This window comes from Syngnathus scovelli, chromosome 12 (assembly GCF_024217435.2).
Source record: "Syngnathus scovelli strain Florida chromosome 12, RoL_Ssco_1.2, whole genome shotgun sequence".
In the NCBI taxonomy this organism is placed as follows: Eukaryota; Metazoa; Chordata; class Actinopteri; order Syngnathiformes; family Syngnathidae; genus Syngnathus; species Syngnathus scovelli.
The window spans coordinates 4,040,315-4,058,334 of NC_090858.1; the positions used below are offsets into that span (position 1 = coordinate 4,040,315).

The 18,020-nt window shown below is 42.2% G+C and overlaps 4 protein-coding genes and 1 long non-coding RNA gene across 6 annotated transcripts; 3 read left to right on the forward strand and 2 right to left on the reverse strand.

Moving 5' to 3' along the window:
• Positions 1 to 762: 762 nt before the first annotated feature.
• On the forward strand, positions 763 to 6,468 carry LOC125978251 (max-interacting protein 1). Its single transcript, XM_049735426.2, has 6 exons — positions 763 to 1,342; positions 2,325 to 2,430; positions 2,766 to 2,795; positions 3,493 to 3,607; positions 4,472 to 4,643; positions 4,725 to 6,468. Exons 1-6 carry the CDS (start codon positions 847 to 849, stop codon positions 4,886 to 4,888), a joined length of 1,083 nt encoding a protein of 360 aa, XP_049591383.1. The 5' UTR covers positions 763 to 846; the 3' UTR covers positions 4,889 to 6,468.
• Positions 2,680 to 5,006, reverse strand: LOC125978254 (uncharacterized). Its single transcript, XR_007484971.2, has 2 exons — positions 4,858 to 5,006; positions 2,680 to 4,762 (listed from the first exon to the last, which is right to left on the reverse strand). It is a non-coding gene; the product is annotated as an uncharacterized lncRNA (long non-coding RNA).
• Positions 6,469 to 6,781: 313 nt separating the features above from the next.
• Positions 6,782 to 9,373, reverse strand: smndc1 (survival motor neuron domain containing 1). Of its 2 annotated transcripts, XM_049735428.1 has the most exons (7): positions 9,214 to 9,373; positions 8,734 to 8,853; positions 8,317 to 8,459; positions 7,772 to 7,936; positions 7,536 to 7,689; positions 7,211 to 7,361; positions 6,782 to 7,064 (listed from the first exon to the last, which is right to left on the reverse strand). In XM_049735428.1, the coding sequence occupies exons 2-6, from the start codon at positions 8,851 to 8,853 to the stop codon at positions 7,224 to 7,226; spliced, it is 720 nt and encodes a 239-aa protein (XP_049591385.1). In that variant the 5' UTR covers positions 9,214 to 9,373; the 3' UTR covers positions 6,782 to 7,064; positions 7,211 to 7,223. The 2 variants fall into 2 exon arrangements, with proteins under 2 accessions (XP_049591385.1, XP_049591384.1); XM_049735427.2 differs by having other exon boundaries at positions 6,782 to 7,361.
• A 375-nt stretch (positions 9,374 to 9,748) lies between these two features.
• LOC125978250 (alpha-2A adrenergic receptor-like) lies at positions 9,749 to 12,506 on the forward strand. The gene has a single exon (XM_049735425.2). It carries the CDS (start codon positions 10,118 to 10,120, stop codon positions 11,231 to 11,233), a length of 1,116 nt encoding a protein of 371 aa, XP_049591382.1. The 5' UTR covers positions 9,749 to 10,117; the 3' UTR covers positions 11,234 to 12,506.
• A 3,257-nt stretch (positions 12,507 to 15,763) lies between these two features.
• Positions 15,764 to 17,949, forward strand: bnip4 (BCL2 interacting protein 4). Its single transcript, XM_049736762.1, has 6 exons — positions 15,764 to 15,960; positions 16,238 to 16,412; positions 16,487 to 16,544; positions 16,890 to 16,996; positions 17,186 to 17,335; positions 17,393 to 17,949. Exons 1-6 carry the CDS (start codon positions 15,915 to 15,917, stop codon positions 17,433 to 17,435), a joined length of 579 nt encoding a protein of 192 aa, XP_049592719.1. The 5' UTR covers positions 15,764 to 15,914; the 3' UTR covers positions 17,436 to 17,949.
• Positions 17,950 to 18,020: the final 71 nt, after the last annotated feature.

The following is an 18,020-nucleotide window of genomic DNA, read 5'->3' on the forward strand; positions in this document are numbered from 1 at the left end:
CATTCTACACCCACGCTGCGACAGGCAGCACACAGACCCAACCAGCCGCCTAGTACAAGACCCACCCCCCTTGCTCCCCACAACTGCCCAGCACCCCCACCCTTCAGGGAGGGTGTCACTCTCTCACAGGCGTCCGTTACAGGGCGGGCCACATCTGCAGCAGGCCGACCATCTGCACCTATTGTCTGGCCGGGACCACCACGCATGGCTGGCCTTGTAAAGACTCCCAGAGACAGGACAACCCCCCCTGCACCCACCCTCCTGTCTCCTGTCCTCCCTCAGCTTCACGGCCAGCAAAAAGATGACTTCTTAATCACCACCCGAGTGTTTAGCAAAGACACAGGCCCGTTCAAAGTTAGTTGCTTTGCAATTAAACGCAAAGGTGACGGGTTCGATGTAGACGCTGCATGGTGTCTAAGTGCTTTTGATTAGCATGAGAATGGGGGGAGGGGGGGGGCACACATGACAGCTTGTGAAATGAACCAAAAGTGAAAAATGCTGTCAGTGAGTCAGCATGAAAATGAATTTTTGATGTCCTAGTAGGGTTCTCCTGAAATATTGTTTTTGCAGTTTTGTGCTGACACTTATAATTGCTATTTGGAAATGTTTTATGTTACATTCAACTGGATAATCTATTTTTATTTTTTCAATAGAAAAGATGCCGGTTCCCAATTGACATGCAGAGCTTACAGGTTACATAAATCTCTTTTTTTTTTTTTTTAACTAGTCAATACACGAGTGTCTAACAAAGGCAAGAAGTGTACAAGCGCTTAGCCAGGATATCAAAGGTAATAGAATAAACGCTTCAACCACTTCCGGCCAACACTATGTTTGGGAATAAATAAAATGCAAATGATGCTTTGTTATAAATTCATCCGTCAGCTCGCCTTGCTTTCTGCAGCATTGATCATGAGGATGTGTTCTGTGGCCCAGTTGACAATGGATGCGGCGTGCACGCGTTTAGTGGGAGGGATTATCCACCAAGTAGGGCAAGTGGCTGAGGCTAAGGACTGCAATTCCATCCAGCCTCAGTCATCCGCTCAGTGCACACACGAACGACGAGCCAGGGGCCGACTCTTCGTCCCCGTCCATACAAAGAACACCTCATCCGAAATGGTGAAGTACGTGGGACAACAACCCCAGGACAACCAGCGGAAAAAGCAGGAGCTAGTGTCGGAGCGCGGTGCGTTCACGGACCCGCGGGATTCGGGAGACGTGTCCGACTGCTCGCTGGGCGACGCGTCGGACGCCAAGTGTTCCGCCATGGACACGTTCATGAAGAACGTACAAGTGTTGCTCGACGCCGCGCACTACATCGAGAGCGTGGATAAGAACAGCGGAAGTAAGTGGAATATACGGGAGACACGACTGTGTGCGTGCCGTAAACGCGTCTCGGTCGGATCCGAGGGCAGACAACAAAAGACGCGACGCGCACGACAACACAACATAGGGCCACGGATAACCTTTTTTTTTCCACGGCACCTGCTTCTTGTGGGAGTAATAGCACACGTCATAAATAAATCACACTGGAAATGGTGCTAATTTCAGAGATAATGCGTCGCTCATGATCCAATTTGGTGCGTCTTTATTTGCAATCTGGCCCCATTTTAAACCGCAGGACACGAGTAAAAACGCACTAAGCGCACGTTTTGATATTCATGCATACACGCATGTCAAAAATGTCTTTTATATATATTTTTTTACATGCATGTGAAATACGACACCAAATGCCCCTTCTAATGAATTAACTATGTCGGTTCATCTGCTCCACCTATGTGGAGCAGATGAACCGACATAATAATAATAATAATTTCCCAATGCTAAAATAACGTATTGTTACGTGGTTATTATCAATTATAAATGCCGGTTATTACTTTCAGGGCCGAGCTACCTTCTATGTATGTGTTATTCACATGGTTTCCACATGGAACATTGCCTTCTGATTGGCCTCGCACTCGTTCTCCACAGCCTCTTAGCCAATCAGATGTGAGTTCAACCGTGACGTTGACATGCTACCGGAAAAAAAGCATTATGGGATTTGTATTTCCCGCAGCGGCACAGAAAAAATGATAAATGTATAATATAAATACATGTATATGTTTGCATTTTTATTGACTAGTACATTTCAAATTAAAGTCAATATAAAACATTTACTAACCTGTTAGAATCTAAAATTGTTGAGAATTTAGGTCAGGACACACATGCTAATGCCATTAGATAACTATGAAGGTGGTGGATATGTGCCAGACTGAGTTATATGAACTTGTAAACTAAAATCTCATCAAACGTTCTATTTTTATTTTATTTTTTTGTCCACTACACAGAATGCGAGCATGGTTATGCTTCGACGTATCCTGCCAATGATCTGGCTCTCCCACAGAAACATCGTAAATTCAACAAGAACAGGAAATTGGACAATATTCACAATAGGTGGGTTCAATAAACACTGTACTGTTTTATAGTTTTTCCATCAGCCAATTTTCAAAACAATAATGGTAAATAACTTTAAAAAAAACCTCTGTTATGTTGTGTGTTATGTATTAAGTCATACATTATGCTGTATTATTTTCTACATTCTATTTAACATAGAAGTGCTTTTATTTTATATATATATATATATATATATTTATATATATATATATATATATATATATATATATATATATATATATATATATATATATATATATATATATATTTATATTTCAGTTTTCTCTATCTTTGCCCATCATGGTTTACATATTTGTAATTTGTAATCATTGCAGGTCAGCCCACAATGAACTGGAAAAGAATAGGTGAGCTTTGCAAGATTAAAGAGATTTTTATCTATGAATTTAGTTATTTTTCCATTGTGTTGCAATCAAAGCATCTTTCTGCATACTTTTCCTGCTAAACATATTGACGAGTCATGCGAAATGATCACTGCAATGATTACATCCTTAACAAGGAGATTGCAGCACATAGCTTTTCAATTCACCTTTAATGAGGCGTAGCCTTTAGCGACGTGTTCACGCTGCCTTGCTGAGCAAGTGACACAGTTCCTGGAGGACTTGCAGACATTTCCCCAGTCAGCAAATGTGAAGCATCTGTTTCCAGACAACAAGACTCCTTCCTGAACCAGAGCCTCCTCCCTCTGGTGTGGGATGAGGCCACCGTAGCTGGGAGCGGATGACAAATGTCAGGATGCGTTTGTATCCAAAATTAAATGGCCTGTTAATGTTTGCTAAACAAATTAAGCATGGGGAGGAGGGGGTTGCTTTGTGAAAGATGACATCACAGTTTGACCTATATATATATATACACTACATTTATTATTTAGGCAGTATTTTTACCTCATTTTGGCAACACAAGGCGGAAATCTGATTGGACAAAATTGTATACATTAATGGTATATTTTTAAACACTGCTGTGTGTAATATTTTGGTTACCTTATTTAGCTGCATCCGTGAAGGGGAAATTAACTTCCCGCTTGTGCGTTTCCTCCCGCCGCAGACGAGCGCATCTCCGTCTGTGCTTGGAAAGGTTGAAGTCGCTCATCCCTCTGGGACCAGACTGCAGTCGGCACACCACGCTGGGACTCCTCAACAAGGCCAAAGTGCACATCAAGGTGTGGTAGTTCATCTATAGCATTGTTATGTGTTAGCATTAAGCTAACAGGGCCTGCGTATTGTTGTATTAAGACCAAATGCACGGCCAACCACCAATATCGAGATGACACGATGATAAAAGACACGTGTATATACAATGTCCAACTGCATGGAACATTCCATTTTTCCTCATTTGAGAAATGTGTGGCTTGCTTAGACAAGTTTATACTAGCTGCTCACTGAAGAGTTTCCCATGACCTTCCTGTTGTACACTCTTGCGTTCATGGCAAGTAAGTGCATCAACAGCGGGTACTTGGGGATGTTTAATGTCTGATTTCCTGTTTTTATTTTTGCATTGTAGGGATTTGAAACTTTTGTTTGCACAACAATGAGGGCACAAATGGTTGCTATTCATAGTGTGGCGTGTACTTTTCTGGGGATGACATTGGCGGGGAGGGTTTGTGGTTAGAGTGGGTATTGCGTGAACTATCTCCGGAAGTCAACAGATAACTGCAGTTCGGGAAATGCGGTTCTGATGTGGTTTTGGGTGGAAACTGGAGCAGGTACAAACAGAGGAGAACAAAACAAACACACGGTGTTATTTCAGATTCAGGAAATGGCTTGGAAAGTTCTATAGTCCACATTGACAACAAATCCCAATCTGAAAAATGCAATTGTAGCATATTTTAATATACCATTAATTGCACATGTGCACCCTCTAGTGATAAACCAAAGAATCACTGGATTAGACTGTTTACATTATATTGGCTTCAACACATTTGTTGTATTTAACTTCTGAGTGCGGTACAATAGATGGGTAGAGGTTATTTCATTCTCACACATTCCTTCCGCTCACCTCACACCTCCTGATTTTCCCCTTGTAGAAACTAGAGGAGGCAGACCGGAGGAGTCAGCACCAGCTGGACACCCTGGAGCGGGAGCAGAGATACTTGCAGAGGCAGCTGGCCCAGCTCCAGACGCTCGGCGAAAGAGACCGCGTCCGCACGGACAGCCTAGGCTCCCCCACCGACTCGGACCGCTACGAATCGGACCGAGGTTGGGCTGCGGTTGTTGTCGACGGCAAAGGCGGCCTCCTTCGACATGTGTGGGTCATGGTGGTTTTTTGTGCGTTTGCAGAGGAGATCGAAGTGGACGTGGAGTGCACCGACTTCTCCCTAGGAGAAATGGACAGCGTGAGTAGCGGCGGGGCCAGCGACCTGGACGACCAGAGCAGCCGGCAGAGCTCGGCCAGCGACGAGGGCTACTCTACCTGCAGCCTCAAAGTGGCCTTCTCTGCTTGAGGTCCGCTGCACTGTGCTCCCCCCTTCCCCAAACACCACTCTCTTATGGCTTTAACCAGGGGTGGGGAACCTACGGCACACGCGGGACAGAATCGAATTCAGTACAATTCCCTCTAACACGGTTCACTTTTTGCAGCTTCAGACAAAAATATTGCTTTCCACGTAAAAGCAGAGATTTGAAATGTTTTATTTAGATGACAAGCAAACGAGTCCGAGGATTTTAATAATTTTATGTTAAACAATGAAGTTACAGTAATGAAAAATCAATGATCACATTCATCAACGTTGATTCATTTCAACCATAAAAGAACATGTATAAACTGTCAAATAATTGTTGAGGGGATTGCTTAAGTGCTATCGCAATCAAGTTTGCTGCTATTTTTGCTCGCATCAAGCTTTCGTAAATCGGGCCCAAGGACTCAAAATGGTCTCCAACACAAAAAAAGGTTCCCCACCCCTGACTTGAACAATCACCAGCCTGCAGCTTCACAAACATGTCCACCTAAGAACCAGCCTTAAGCTTGACTCCAACCTAAACCTGAATGTCTGTTGTCCCGTGAACAGCCACAATCAAAAAGAAAGGCACTCAAAGGGTACAAGTCAAACCTTCAACCAAATCAATCAAATCAATCCTTTTCAAAACCAGCAAAAAAGGCCACAAATACCAGCTTGACATTTGCTCCATTTGCCTTTTAAAAAAAAAAAAATCAGCAACTTAAAAACAGGTCGTGACTTTACTTTCACATCTGCATTCCAAAATCTGCTTTTAGTTAACCGAGCCACAAGATTCAAATCTACACACATTAGTTGTTCTAATTTATTTTGCATAGTATTTATTATGTTTGTTATATTTAATTGTGCTGCAGCTTTTGTGGTGGAAAAATATCTGAAAATGACTTGACCTCCCTCCCCTTGAAATGCATCAGTGTCAGAACCTGTTTTATTTATTTTAACCCCCATTTAGAAAGTAATAAGCTAGCCGGTACTTGTCCCGCCGGCAAAAGGTGAAAAAGCAATAATACATTTTTTTTTTAAAAACATTGCTTTTGTCCGTCCATAAGCTCTAAGACTGGTGATTTTAGTAAAAAAAAAAAAAAGTAAATGATTTTCCAAAGCTACAGTGCATGTGTGTTGAATGTTATAATGGAAAAAAAATGTCTGTAGCATGAACAAAACACTTAATTTTTTTTAGTCCACATTGAAAAATTGACTGTTATGTCATCCATCGTTGCACTGTTCCAAACCATCAACTACAATAACGTCGCTCATTTCTCTCCCCGCTAGTGACTCCATCAGCACCAAATTGTGTCTTAATGTGAGTGTTTGACTCTTGCACAAGTCCCTGCTCACCCAACCCACCCAACGTGTTTGGGGAAATGTAGAAAATGCACTATAAAAATAATAATTGTGCTTGGGGGAAGCACAGCCCTGATGTTTTCTAGTGCTTGATTAGGAATTTAATGTTTTTTTTTTTTTGTTTTTGCAAAATATGCTGCTGGTGCCCTGCTGATACTTTGTTACGGTTCCTGACGACGCTCCCTGGAATCCTAATAAATTTCTTCCACCAACATGTCAACCAATTATGTGTTTAACTTGAGCAGTTTTCTGTGCCGCTTATCATATAGAACGTCCTATAAAATTGAAATAAGATTTTCAAAAAATGACAGCTGAAATAGAAATACTCACCATTAGATGCCAGATGTTTTGGGACGAAGCGCATCACTGTAATTCACAAAAGTTTCATTATTTATGTTCGCATTTGTGCAGGTAGTCATATTGTTGTATGGTTACCATGACACACTAGTTAGGCCATCAGATGCTGACTGACTTGAAGTCTGGCTTGACTCGCTGGCGTTCTCATTGATGCTGGTCCCAATGATAAGAAGGCAGTCATTTATAAAACTCAACAAACGGATGTTTATTTGACTTTTATAAATTACAGAAATCAAAAGATCATCGACGCTTGTTTTTGATGTTCGTTCTCGAAACGAAAAGGGAAAAACAAAAAATACAGCCCGACACTTACGGAGCAATTCTTAGAAGTGTTGAGCTTGAGCCACAGCACCGTGTGTGTGGAATTAGGGCACAAGCAGCTAATTTCCTGTTGGTACATAGCAAGTGACGCGATTACAAAGCAGGGTGGCTTCGTGTCTAACTTGGACAGCTTTTCTTCTACCTGTACGACATTAAAAAAAAAAAAAAGCATCAAGGCTTCAATTCCGACACGTATATGTAACTCCAACTTTCTTTCATTCATGTCACACAAAATGAACAACACTGTAATATTCAGTATACAACATGGGTGGGGGGGTGAGTATTTACAGGAGATGCCGGGTCACTGCGGCATTAAATGCCTGACGTTGTATTTGGACGTGTCGTTGTACTGCGTCATGGGCTTGTCTGCGATGCCGCACGTGCCCACCCCAACTTTCCCGTTGACGCTTTCTGGAGATGCAAATATGCTTCTCTTCACCTAAGGTAACAAAAAAGACCAAAGACAAAAAGAATGATGGAATTAACATTCTGTTGTGGTTAGCGTTTGCAATGCTTAGATTCTTTGAGATATTATTTTGTTCAACAACATTAGATCTTGTTTAAGTGAGGGAAGCCGTGAAACTACTTGAAGAAATAATGGGCCTGTGGTCACCTGTCCTTTCTTGTTCTTTGAGTAAGCTTTGTTGTTGAACTGTTGCCACTTGGACTTTTGGTCCTCTCGCTCTTGCTCTAATTCCTTCATCCTCAGCACCTTTTTCTGGGCTTTCTTCTTTTTGTATTCTCGCTGCTCGGCGATCTGCTCCTTTCTAGACCCCCGAAGAAAAGAAGAAAATGTCAAAAAGCCACTGCCACGTGGACTACAGTCGGCAAAGCACATTGCGGTCGTACCTTGATTTGTTCCTGGACAAGCCGAGGTCGTCTTCGAGACGCCTGCGGTCCTCCACCGCTTTGAGGTTCTGCAGGGGGATGATTTCAGCGTTGCCGTAGCCAGTGAAGGTGACAGCGGCTGTGCTGTTCTCGTGGTCGATCTCCTCGATCTCGGCCTCATACACCCTGCAAAAAGCCACGTCTGTAAGCAGGTGAGTACGGTTCGCAGGTGGGCCAAAAAGGAATACTTGAGTGTACATAAACTATGTAAATATTCAGATTAACACTTTCAGAATGCATACTCCTACCTAATTTTATCATTTTTTTTTTTTATTGTTTGGTTCTTATAGAACATTCAAATTTCTTGAGATAATGAATTTGAAGATAAAATCACCCAAATGACGCACTCGAGGAAATATTCCTCTCTGAATATGGTAAATGAAATTAACGAATGAGGTTTTCTACCATATTAGAGGTGGGTTTGAAGCACCCGTACATAAAAGGCACATTTCAAACCAAAGAAAACTTGACGTAGGCTTGCTTGCAGCGGTACAGGTGACACTCACTGTCCATCCTGACTCCACACGGACAAACACTTGTCTCCCACTTTCCAGATGTGCCTGATGGGTGTCGGTGCGGCCCCATTGGCACTGGGGGTGGCGTCTGCAGGCTGCGAGGCCAAGAGGTCCTTGGTCAGGTCAATGACTTCCTGAAGGAGAAATTATAACAGGCGTTGGGTCAGATGTTGTTCCCTAATTGATTACAGTATACACTTTGCTGTGAAAAATGTACTTCCTAGTTTTCACATTTAACGGTAGCATTAATTTTATTCGATTAAAACACAATAAAAGGTGCAACATTTTGTTTATATGTTCTGTTAGAGTTTGGGCTATTAATATAGGCACAGAGACCATTATAAACTCTTTCTGCAAAGGCTCTTTACACATTATTGCAATCAATCATTATGATGGGCATAAACAAACCTGCAAGTCTTTCTGTAGCTTGAGAAGATCCTCATTTTCTTGGTCGGTGGACAAGGCAACTTCAACCTGCTGTAGCTGAGCTTTGTAGCTGCCGAGCTGCTTCACTAAATCCTCCGACATCTGCGAAACAGCGCCCAACACACTACATTTGAGTTACTGGCCGTGTGTCAACTAGCTGCGTACGTTAGCACACAGTACGGTGGATGGAAAATAAGCCGTTGAGGATTAAATAGACATGGTGTTTCCATTTCGCATAACAACAGAGACTACACGAGGAGCCAAAATTAATAATAAATCTTAGCTAAGACGTCACAGTGATGTAAATATTTGCTTCGATTTGTTAGCTTCGGCCTTCGTTAGCCGACGTTTACCCATCGCGCTTGATGCTAATGCTAATGACTTAGCGGCTCAGGAAACGACAGAAAAATGTAGTATAGCGTTCATAATTATAAACAAAACGTAGTTTAAAACTTAACTCACCTCTGTATGGTTATGAATAATGTATAAATTAAGTAAGCATCCAACTTTCGCAGCTTCAATAAGGCAAAAAACAATGCGTTGTTGGGAACAAGAGTTTACGTCGTCGACCCGTAACAAGCCCTGTCAATGAAATCTCGCGATAATTGCGCAAATCTCGATTAAGCTCAAGGACGTCTCTAGTGGCCATGATATCAAATTGCCATAACCAAACACCTGTTTGATAGTTCGTCTTTGTTCGAAAATCGAGTCAATTTTAAAATTAAAATAACTCCTTTAAACTAAACTTATACCCAAACAATGTCAAGCAAAAAAACGCTGAATAATTAAAATATTAAAAACTGTTCCGTGCATAATACAATACACGGCCACAGCACAGTACTAATAAGCACATTGTTAAATTAATTAATAAATTAATTTTTCAATAGATAAAATGAATACTGACTTAAATAAATTCTTGAGCTGAATTAACTTGATAAAGGCAATATTTTTCCAGTAGTATTGAAGCTCATTAGAATCTCATTCCGGTAACTAAATGTAAATATTAATCCAATACATCAAAATGACTGCCAATGTCATTACTAGGCTTCAGAGCAGCCTCCAGAAGCAGGAGGAGCCCTCCCACCCTCGCTTGTAGCGTCACATGCATGTGGTATAAAAGAGCCTCTTCTCCAGTCTACCACACCTGCTTCAAACATCTGCTTGAACTCCATCTGTGTGCTGAATGATTTATTTCCAGCGTCTATTTTTAAAGCGCTCGGATGCGGAGCCATGGGAACGCTTCCTCTTTTCAACACAGTAGAATTCCTGGCCTTTTTTTCCCTAACTGGAAGAACTTGAACAAAATGACGACTGCTTCCACTGATGCCAAACGCCGCTAATCGACTTCGATCCAATAAAAGTGTCAATGGACTGCCTGAACTTGACCAATAAGACGGCGGTGGCCCGGCACTTGTATGGAGCTCAGACCTCGGCACCTCTCACCCTCCTGGTGGGTGTCCTCATCCTGCTGACCGTCTTCGGCAACATCATGGTGGTCATCGCCGTGACCACATGCCGTGCTCTCAGAGCCCCCCAGAACTTATTCCTGGTGTCTCTGGCGTGCGCCGACATCCTGGTGGCTACCTCGGTGATGCCCTTCTCCCTGGCCAATGAACTGATGGGTTACTGGTTCTTCGGCAAGGTGTGGTGTGAAATCTACCTGGCGCTGGATGTGTTTTTCTGCACGTCTTCCATCGTCCACCTCTGCGCCATAAGCCTGGACCGATACTGGTCCATCACACGGGCCGTCGAGTACAACTTGAGAAGGACGCCTCAGCGGATCAAATGCACCATCTTGATTGTTTGGGTGCTGGCGGCCATGATCTCCTTCCCGCCGCTGATCACCATGAAGAAGGACAAAGGCCAAGAGGACCGACCCGAATGTAAAATCAACGACGAGAAGTGGTACATCGTTTTCTCCAGCACCGCTTCCTTCTTCGCGCCCTGCGCCATCATGGTTTTAGTCTACGTGAGGATCTACCAGGTGGCCAAACAGAGGACAAGAGCCCCGCCGGGTGAAAGGTCACGAGAAAACGGACGCCCGGAGCGTGAGGACGGAGAGGTGAACGGGGAGCTGGCAGACGAATCATCATCGGACGGCTACGAAGTAACCTTGTGTTCTCTGAAGAAGAGGCGACCCGCCCGGACGGCCGAGTGGGGTCGCGAGAAGCCCGGAGAAGCCGTCGAGAAGACACAGGCCAACACCAGCCGCTGGAAAGGAAGACAGCGCCGAGAGAGACGCTTCACGTTAGTGCTGGCCGTGGTGGTGGGAGTGTTCGTCCTCTGCTGGCTGCCCTTCTTCTTCACGTACACGCTCACGGCCGTGTGCGCCTGCTGCGTGCCCGAGACGCTCTTCAAGATGTTCTTCTGGTTGGGATACTGTAACAGCTCCCTCAACCCGCTCATTTATACCGTTTTCAATAATGACTTCCGCAGGTCCTTTAAAAAGATCCTCTGCAGAAAAACACATGTTGATTTATAAGAGGACACAACTTTGGAATGTGTGTTGAAATTTCAACTCATCGCTACTTATTGAATGTTTCATCCATCACTGTAATTTGTTTAGGTTCTCTAGCACTTGTCACTTAATAGGGAATAAATCCCCCAAAAAATATCTGCAACACCAGAAAATCCCATCACATGAGCAACTCATCCACATTATCTTATCGAAGCTCAAAACCTTCAGGCTTCTGCTAAAAAGCAAATGTTAAGAAAACCCCACGAGATGCTCTGACATTTATTTGGGCATATTTGGAAAGCTCCTTCGGCGCTGACTCCCATTTAACAGGAATTGGAACGTGATTGGTTCATTTTAAACAGCATCATCTCAGTTACACTACGGTGTGCACACTTATGCAACCACAGTGGTTTGCTTTAAGACAATATCAGACAATATCTGCAATTTTTTTTTTGCCACTCAATTGTGACGGGCATTATTTTTATTTGTTTAAATCGTCACGGGCTTTATTTTTATTTTAGTTCAATCTACACAATAGCAACAAGACTGATGATGGCAAATCAAATTGAAGCCAAACGATGCCAACCTTACTCCTCACTTGTCTTTCCTAGGCTGGAGACGTTTCGATGAAAGGAAAATTAAAGCTAGGGGCTGCGTGGGCGACCACGGAATCATTGCAGGCAGCTTATCATGAATTATTGCCTTCATATCAGGATGTCATTAAATCCTCCCCTGGAGTCAAACACAAGAAATGGAAATAGGAGGGCCTTCTGCCGATGACACAATTAACTCTCATACACACACACACACAAGCTTATCTGTTTCCTACTAACATCACCTTTTTCACACGTCAACAAATAAACATTTACGATCCCGCAAACCTGAATTAAAGTGAAAAGCGCTTCTCAGTCAAGACGGGGATGATTCCCATGACTCATGTCGTGGAAATTTTTTGTTTGAGATTCCTGTGGTACGCATGTTTGGACTCAATCTGTTAAAGGCTTAAAATATGACCGCCATTAGTCACCGCAAACGGTCATCAGTGCCGAATAAATGTCTCGATGTTGGAGTTCCCATGAACAATACAGAGTGAGAAAGATTGCGCAACACGTGTTGGACTTCACCCTGGTATGTGAAGCTCATGCATGCTATTAATATGTTGACATGGGAAACAGCTATGATGTCAATATATGGTTCATAACAAAAGTCTACACCCCCCCTTTAAAAATAAAAGCTTCATTTGTGATACGAGTATTATATTTAATACCCAACTGTGATAATAAAATGTCCTAATTGATTGTGTCAGTCTGACTTTATCCGACCGGGTCACAGTGAACAGTGGAAATTTAAAATAAAAGTAAAAGGTGAGTACATTTATTTTTTTCATTTTAGCATCAGTGTGTGGATGGAAACTGGTATGCAAGATCTCAAACATGCGGCTCGGGGGCCATTTGTGGCCTGCCGAATGACATTCTGCGGTCCTCTACTTGACAAAGTTTAGTGCTTTCAAACTTTTCACTGGTACTGATTTTTTTTATAGATTCAGTTCAAGCCCTACTGTAGTTTTTCCAGCTGTCTGAAACTAATGTTCTGTTTCGCCAAATGTGCTGAAATATGTATGCCTTTCTATTTTATGTTCCTGCCAAGCGGGCTGATTGCGCGTGCATCGTAAATTCACACATGTCCACTTTCACTGTGTGCAGATTCAATATGATTTATTCAGAGTGTTTAAGGGCGTCCATAAAGTCACTAAAAACCAGGCCGTTGGCAAAAGTTCCCACAATCAGCCGTCTCCGCATTCTGCGGTTTGCTCTCGTCCCTTTAAATTTTCTCGTGGTGTCTTTTAAAAGGGCGGCTGAACTTTGAGGGAATTAAAGATCGTAGACTGCATCCCAGACATGTGGGATGATGAAGGCTGGCTCGCGGTGTCAGACAGAGGCCTCGAGACCATACTAATAAGTTTACATCATAGCCGGAGATGAATAGAGGAGTTTTAATTGAATGTTGGCTCATTCATTATGGATGGAGCGCTCGAGTGCACCATACTTCCTCCTGCTCGGATAATCAACTTTGATTCTACGGAATGAAGGCGGAGTAGCTATCCAGTTTTATTTTTCAGCCTTTTAATTTTCTATTTCTTTTTGCTTTCCGTTCCACCGCTGATTGCTTGTTTACTTGCTTCAATTTCTTGTTTTTCCAAGATGTCAAAATGTGGACGAAGCCCAATTGTGCCAAGACGAAAATGAGTTTAACCCAGTTTACATGTTGGGCTGAGTGATGACATTAATACAAGCTGTCGTTCTGTGTAGTGATTTAATTACGATATTAATTCATGTGTACACATTTGTTCATAAAATAAGGCCACTGGCTTGTTTTTTTTTTTTTTTTTGTGTGTGAGCAGAACCATCCATTGCAAAACAAACCAAGGTTAAGGACTCGTGGGAGCAAAAGCCACACACATGAAGTGGAAATTACCAAATATAACTCTTGTGTTTATACATGTATGAGAAAATGAGGCAATCCTTCAGGGATACTCCTTCACACTCATTTTTTTTTCCACTCTTCCCGATAATTATACCACATTGCTTTTTACTGGCCGAAAGAAGTCGCTGTTGAATTATTCATCGCAAATTCAGTTACAAGAGAAGTCCTACTTCAAATAAAAAATGATAATTAAAATGAGTTAACAGGAGTAGAAAATGCCGAGTCTAATTTATGGGATCTTATCTTAAGTTTAGTAATATTAAAAAAAAAAAATCAAATATATGCTGCTAATGAGGATCCACAATAACTGGACAGGTGTGCCAACCAGTCAAAAAATTTATGTAGCTTCTTATTAATCTGCATGGCCAATAGACAGCCGGATATAGCCGATGGAGGATAATTGTCAGTGCTAATCAGGAATGGAACAGATGCTAAATGCCTTCCTGCTTTGCTCCAACTTCCTGCCGTCCCTCTTTCTACAAAGCTATTTATATGCCTCATGCAATCAACGATTCATATCCTTCTTCGCCTGTTAGCTGCATTCAGTTTGATATCAAATATAAGACACCAGTTGCGTTTCCATTGCCGTCTGTCGCCAGAATGTGGAGATGAACAAAACATCCATAACATTTAACTTAATTATTGTCACGGGCAACACATCCTGACAGCATCTTATGAAAATCGAAATCACTTACGCCAGCACAATGAAATTGTTTGCTTAGGGATTATAGCTTCATAAATGTTTTTTTATTTGTTTATTTTCCAGGACACGTGCATTGCTTATTGAATCAACAATAGTGACATTTCACGAGCAGTCAACATATTTCCATCTGGCCATATGCGGGACTAGGCCGCTTTATTGTACTTTGGAGGAAATGGCCACAAAATTCCAGGTGTTAGGTGTTCTCATTGGGGAATTATTGGATCTCTTCCATATTCAGACTTCCATATTAGACAGATGGATGATAGTAAATTGCAGAGTATATACGCTTTGGGTTATTGACCTTCAAACTGGAACAAATTCAGCGCAGATGATTACGTTTCCAAAAGTAATATAGGGAGTAAAAATCCCAAATTGAATGCAATTGGGGGGATCAAAAGATTTGGTTAGTTAATTTCACACTAACTTGATGAGCAATAAAAAGTCAATTTTACACAACATCTCCCCTTTAAAGAGATATTTTAAGAGTGCATGACTTCTCTCCTCAGAAACAACACAATAGCACAGTGCAAAGAACCATTGAAGTTATATTGTTTGTTTCAAAGAGTATTTCAATTAGGTAGATTACAAAAGGAACAAGCTCGTGTCTGGCAGGAAGAAGGACACATTTCAAAGTAATAGCTTCCCTAAATTGCAGAAATAATTGAGTTTTCCCAGAATAATCAGTCACGCTAATCTCCACGCGAGGAAAACCTAATTTCATTTGCCCGTCTCAAATTTGAATACGCCTCAATGAGATAGCACGTACTATGGAATTGTAATATATCACAACAAGAATAATAATTAAAATAAGTTAATATGCACGGGTAAAAGTCAACAATAATAAAAAGCCAATTTGCTTATTTCAGTTAATAACGTAAGACACGTTTTCTTAAATTGATGACTATTTCTAGGAGAATTACGTGGAAAAATAAATTGACATTTTATCTGTATAGAAACCCTGCTATCAGCATTAATACAATAAAAATAAGCTCAATAATCTCACAATATTAACAGTACAAATATTCTAAAAAGGGCAATGCTGCTTAATAATAATAATAATAATAATGTCCTTGTGAGGGGGTTCTGATCTTTTACTGCCACCTGCAGCCAAACGCGCAGAACTGCCTCCCATCATCGACCCACAATATTTATTCCGACGTGGTCTGTTGAAACATTTTATTTGTGATGTATCATATAAATGTCATGGTGTGTTGTCAAACCCCGGCTTGTGACATTTAGTGGACGCAATAAAGGAAGTGTTTACCCCTCAAGCGTGGGAGCGCATGCGCGGTCTAGCCCGGAAAGGCGGGGCATACATTTTACGTACCAAGCGCGCCCCCGCCTTATCCAATCAGCGTTGAGGTAAACACTTGGTTGCGTCATTGTTATTGTGCGTTGCTCGGAAGACTCTCCATCTGGTCGACTCTTGTTAGATATTTCGCCACCGTTTTTATTTTGGACACATTTAAACTTTTTTTTGTTCAACGCTTAAAACGAAAGAGGAGTCCAAGTGGCGCCATGTCGATACCAAACGACGCTTCTTCCTTGGAGGAGAGTTTGCAAGGTAAAATGTTGAAAAGTCAGCTTTTGTTTGGAAATTTAGCCAGCTAGCATGAAAACTGTTGGGAAATCTCCAAAAATATGTTTCGTATTTGTCTTAAAGTTTTATGAGCGGGTCTGCAAATAGATGATTAGAGCAAAAAAGAATGTCTGTGAGCTAATGATTTGCATTGTATTTTAAGTCAACTCCCTCAATTAAAAAGAACAAAAAGTTTTTCACCATCACTACCGCTGTGTATTCTTTCTACATCCCCCCCCCCCCCCCCCCATTATTTTTCCAGGTACTTGGGTGGAGTCCCACTTCAGTGCTGCAGCCTCACAAAGCAACAGTCACCACGGAAGCCAGGAGCTCGTAATGCCCACGTCCACGCAGCAGGATGACGTGGAGAACATGCTGCTGGATGCCCAACGCGAGTCCGGCAGGAGCAGCTCAGGCGGAAGCTCGCAATGCAACAGGTCTGCTCCCGAAAAGGGAACTAAGTGGTTGTGAAATAAAGAGTCACACTGACCCTTTGCTCCCTTTTCACAAGCCCACGCAGAGTACTGACCCCCCTTGTATGGAGAGGCTCTGGGGGAAGCAGCTTGCAGGTAATATAGGAAGTAAGATCAAGATTGCCTTGATTTGACCAAAAGCAGAACGTTAAGTGCTATTTAGGCTTCAATTTCTTCCAGACAAAACAAAAGTGGCTTAGTGAGAAAATGTTTTGGGACAAATAGTCATTCGGCTGCTTATGGAGGTTATACAGGTCAGCACAGCAATGCCTATTGTAGTACTAAAGTTGACCTGTTGGTGGCAGCATGGTGCCAGAAGACATAAGGAGTGGAAAGGAATCAATAGTCTAACTTTATGTTTGATGTCACATTGCAATTGTCACTCTACTCGTTCTTTATTTTTTTTTCCAAAGTGACCAAACCCACATCATGTGTTTTTAGTCAGAAGAGGACCTTCAGGAAAGAAGACAGGAAGTGGAGGTGATGACGAAAAAAAACCCAGACTGGATCTGGGACTGGTGCAGTCGACCCGAGAACAATCCACCAAAGTAGGTTTTTTACGTAACTATATTTACAAACTGTTACAAAAGTCAAATGGTTTTCTGCCACATGATGTGCCCTGTTGTTTACAAACATTACAAAATGGTCAATGAGGAACTATGTTAATTTTCTGTGGTCGTGACCTTAGACAGGACCCCTAGTTGGCACCAATGAAAGTTTGATGTGCTCCTCTGCAGGGAGTTCCTGCTCAAACACCCCAAGCGCTCCACCCCGCTCAGCATGCGCAAGAGCAGCGTCATGAAGAAGGGCGGTGTCCTCTCCCCCGACTTCCTACAACTCTTCCTACCCTCCTTAATCATCTCGCACATACTCGCAATCGGCCTCGGGTAAGATTCGTTAGGGTTCGGGTTTCAAGTCATGTGGCCCACTGTCTTTATTTTCAGGATATACATCGGGAAGCGCCTGGCCTCCCACCACACCTTGTGAGAAGCCTTGCATTCGGACCTCCATGAGACATCGGCATGCCTTTAACTGAAAAGAACCACTGTGAAAAAACAAGCGATTGTGGGCCATATGAGGGAAACGCCGGCCCCTCTTACACTCAGACCTCTCCTGCCTTTCTGCTGTTTCCTCCAGCTTGTTTTAAGATCCATCCTACGCGTTTGCTTTGAACCACTTGGTCAGACTTGGTAAAATATTTGTACTATTTTGTAATATTTGTATCCAAGGGATCATTAGCATACTGTGATTACTTCACTATAAATTGTTTTGATATTTGTTAAATCAAATGTGATGCAGAGGGGGCCATTTTACTAAAAGTCATTCAACTTTCTTTGCTAAGTACAGTCAGGGCATGCTGGTGGCTAGCTGCAATAATTTTAATTCCTAAAGCACCCAAAAGTTTGACTTTCCATGTTGCTTACCTTAACTTGAATCCCTTGTTGCATGTAGTCAAAGGTAAAATCCAGGTGGAATAAAATGCACCATCCTAAAATCTTCACCAGCTGTTTTAGTTGATGCTTTGGCCATCTTCTTCTGTCTTTTAGTCCTTGGTAAACAAATTGGTGCACT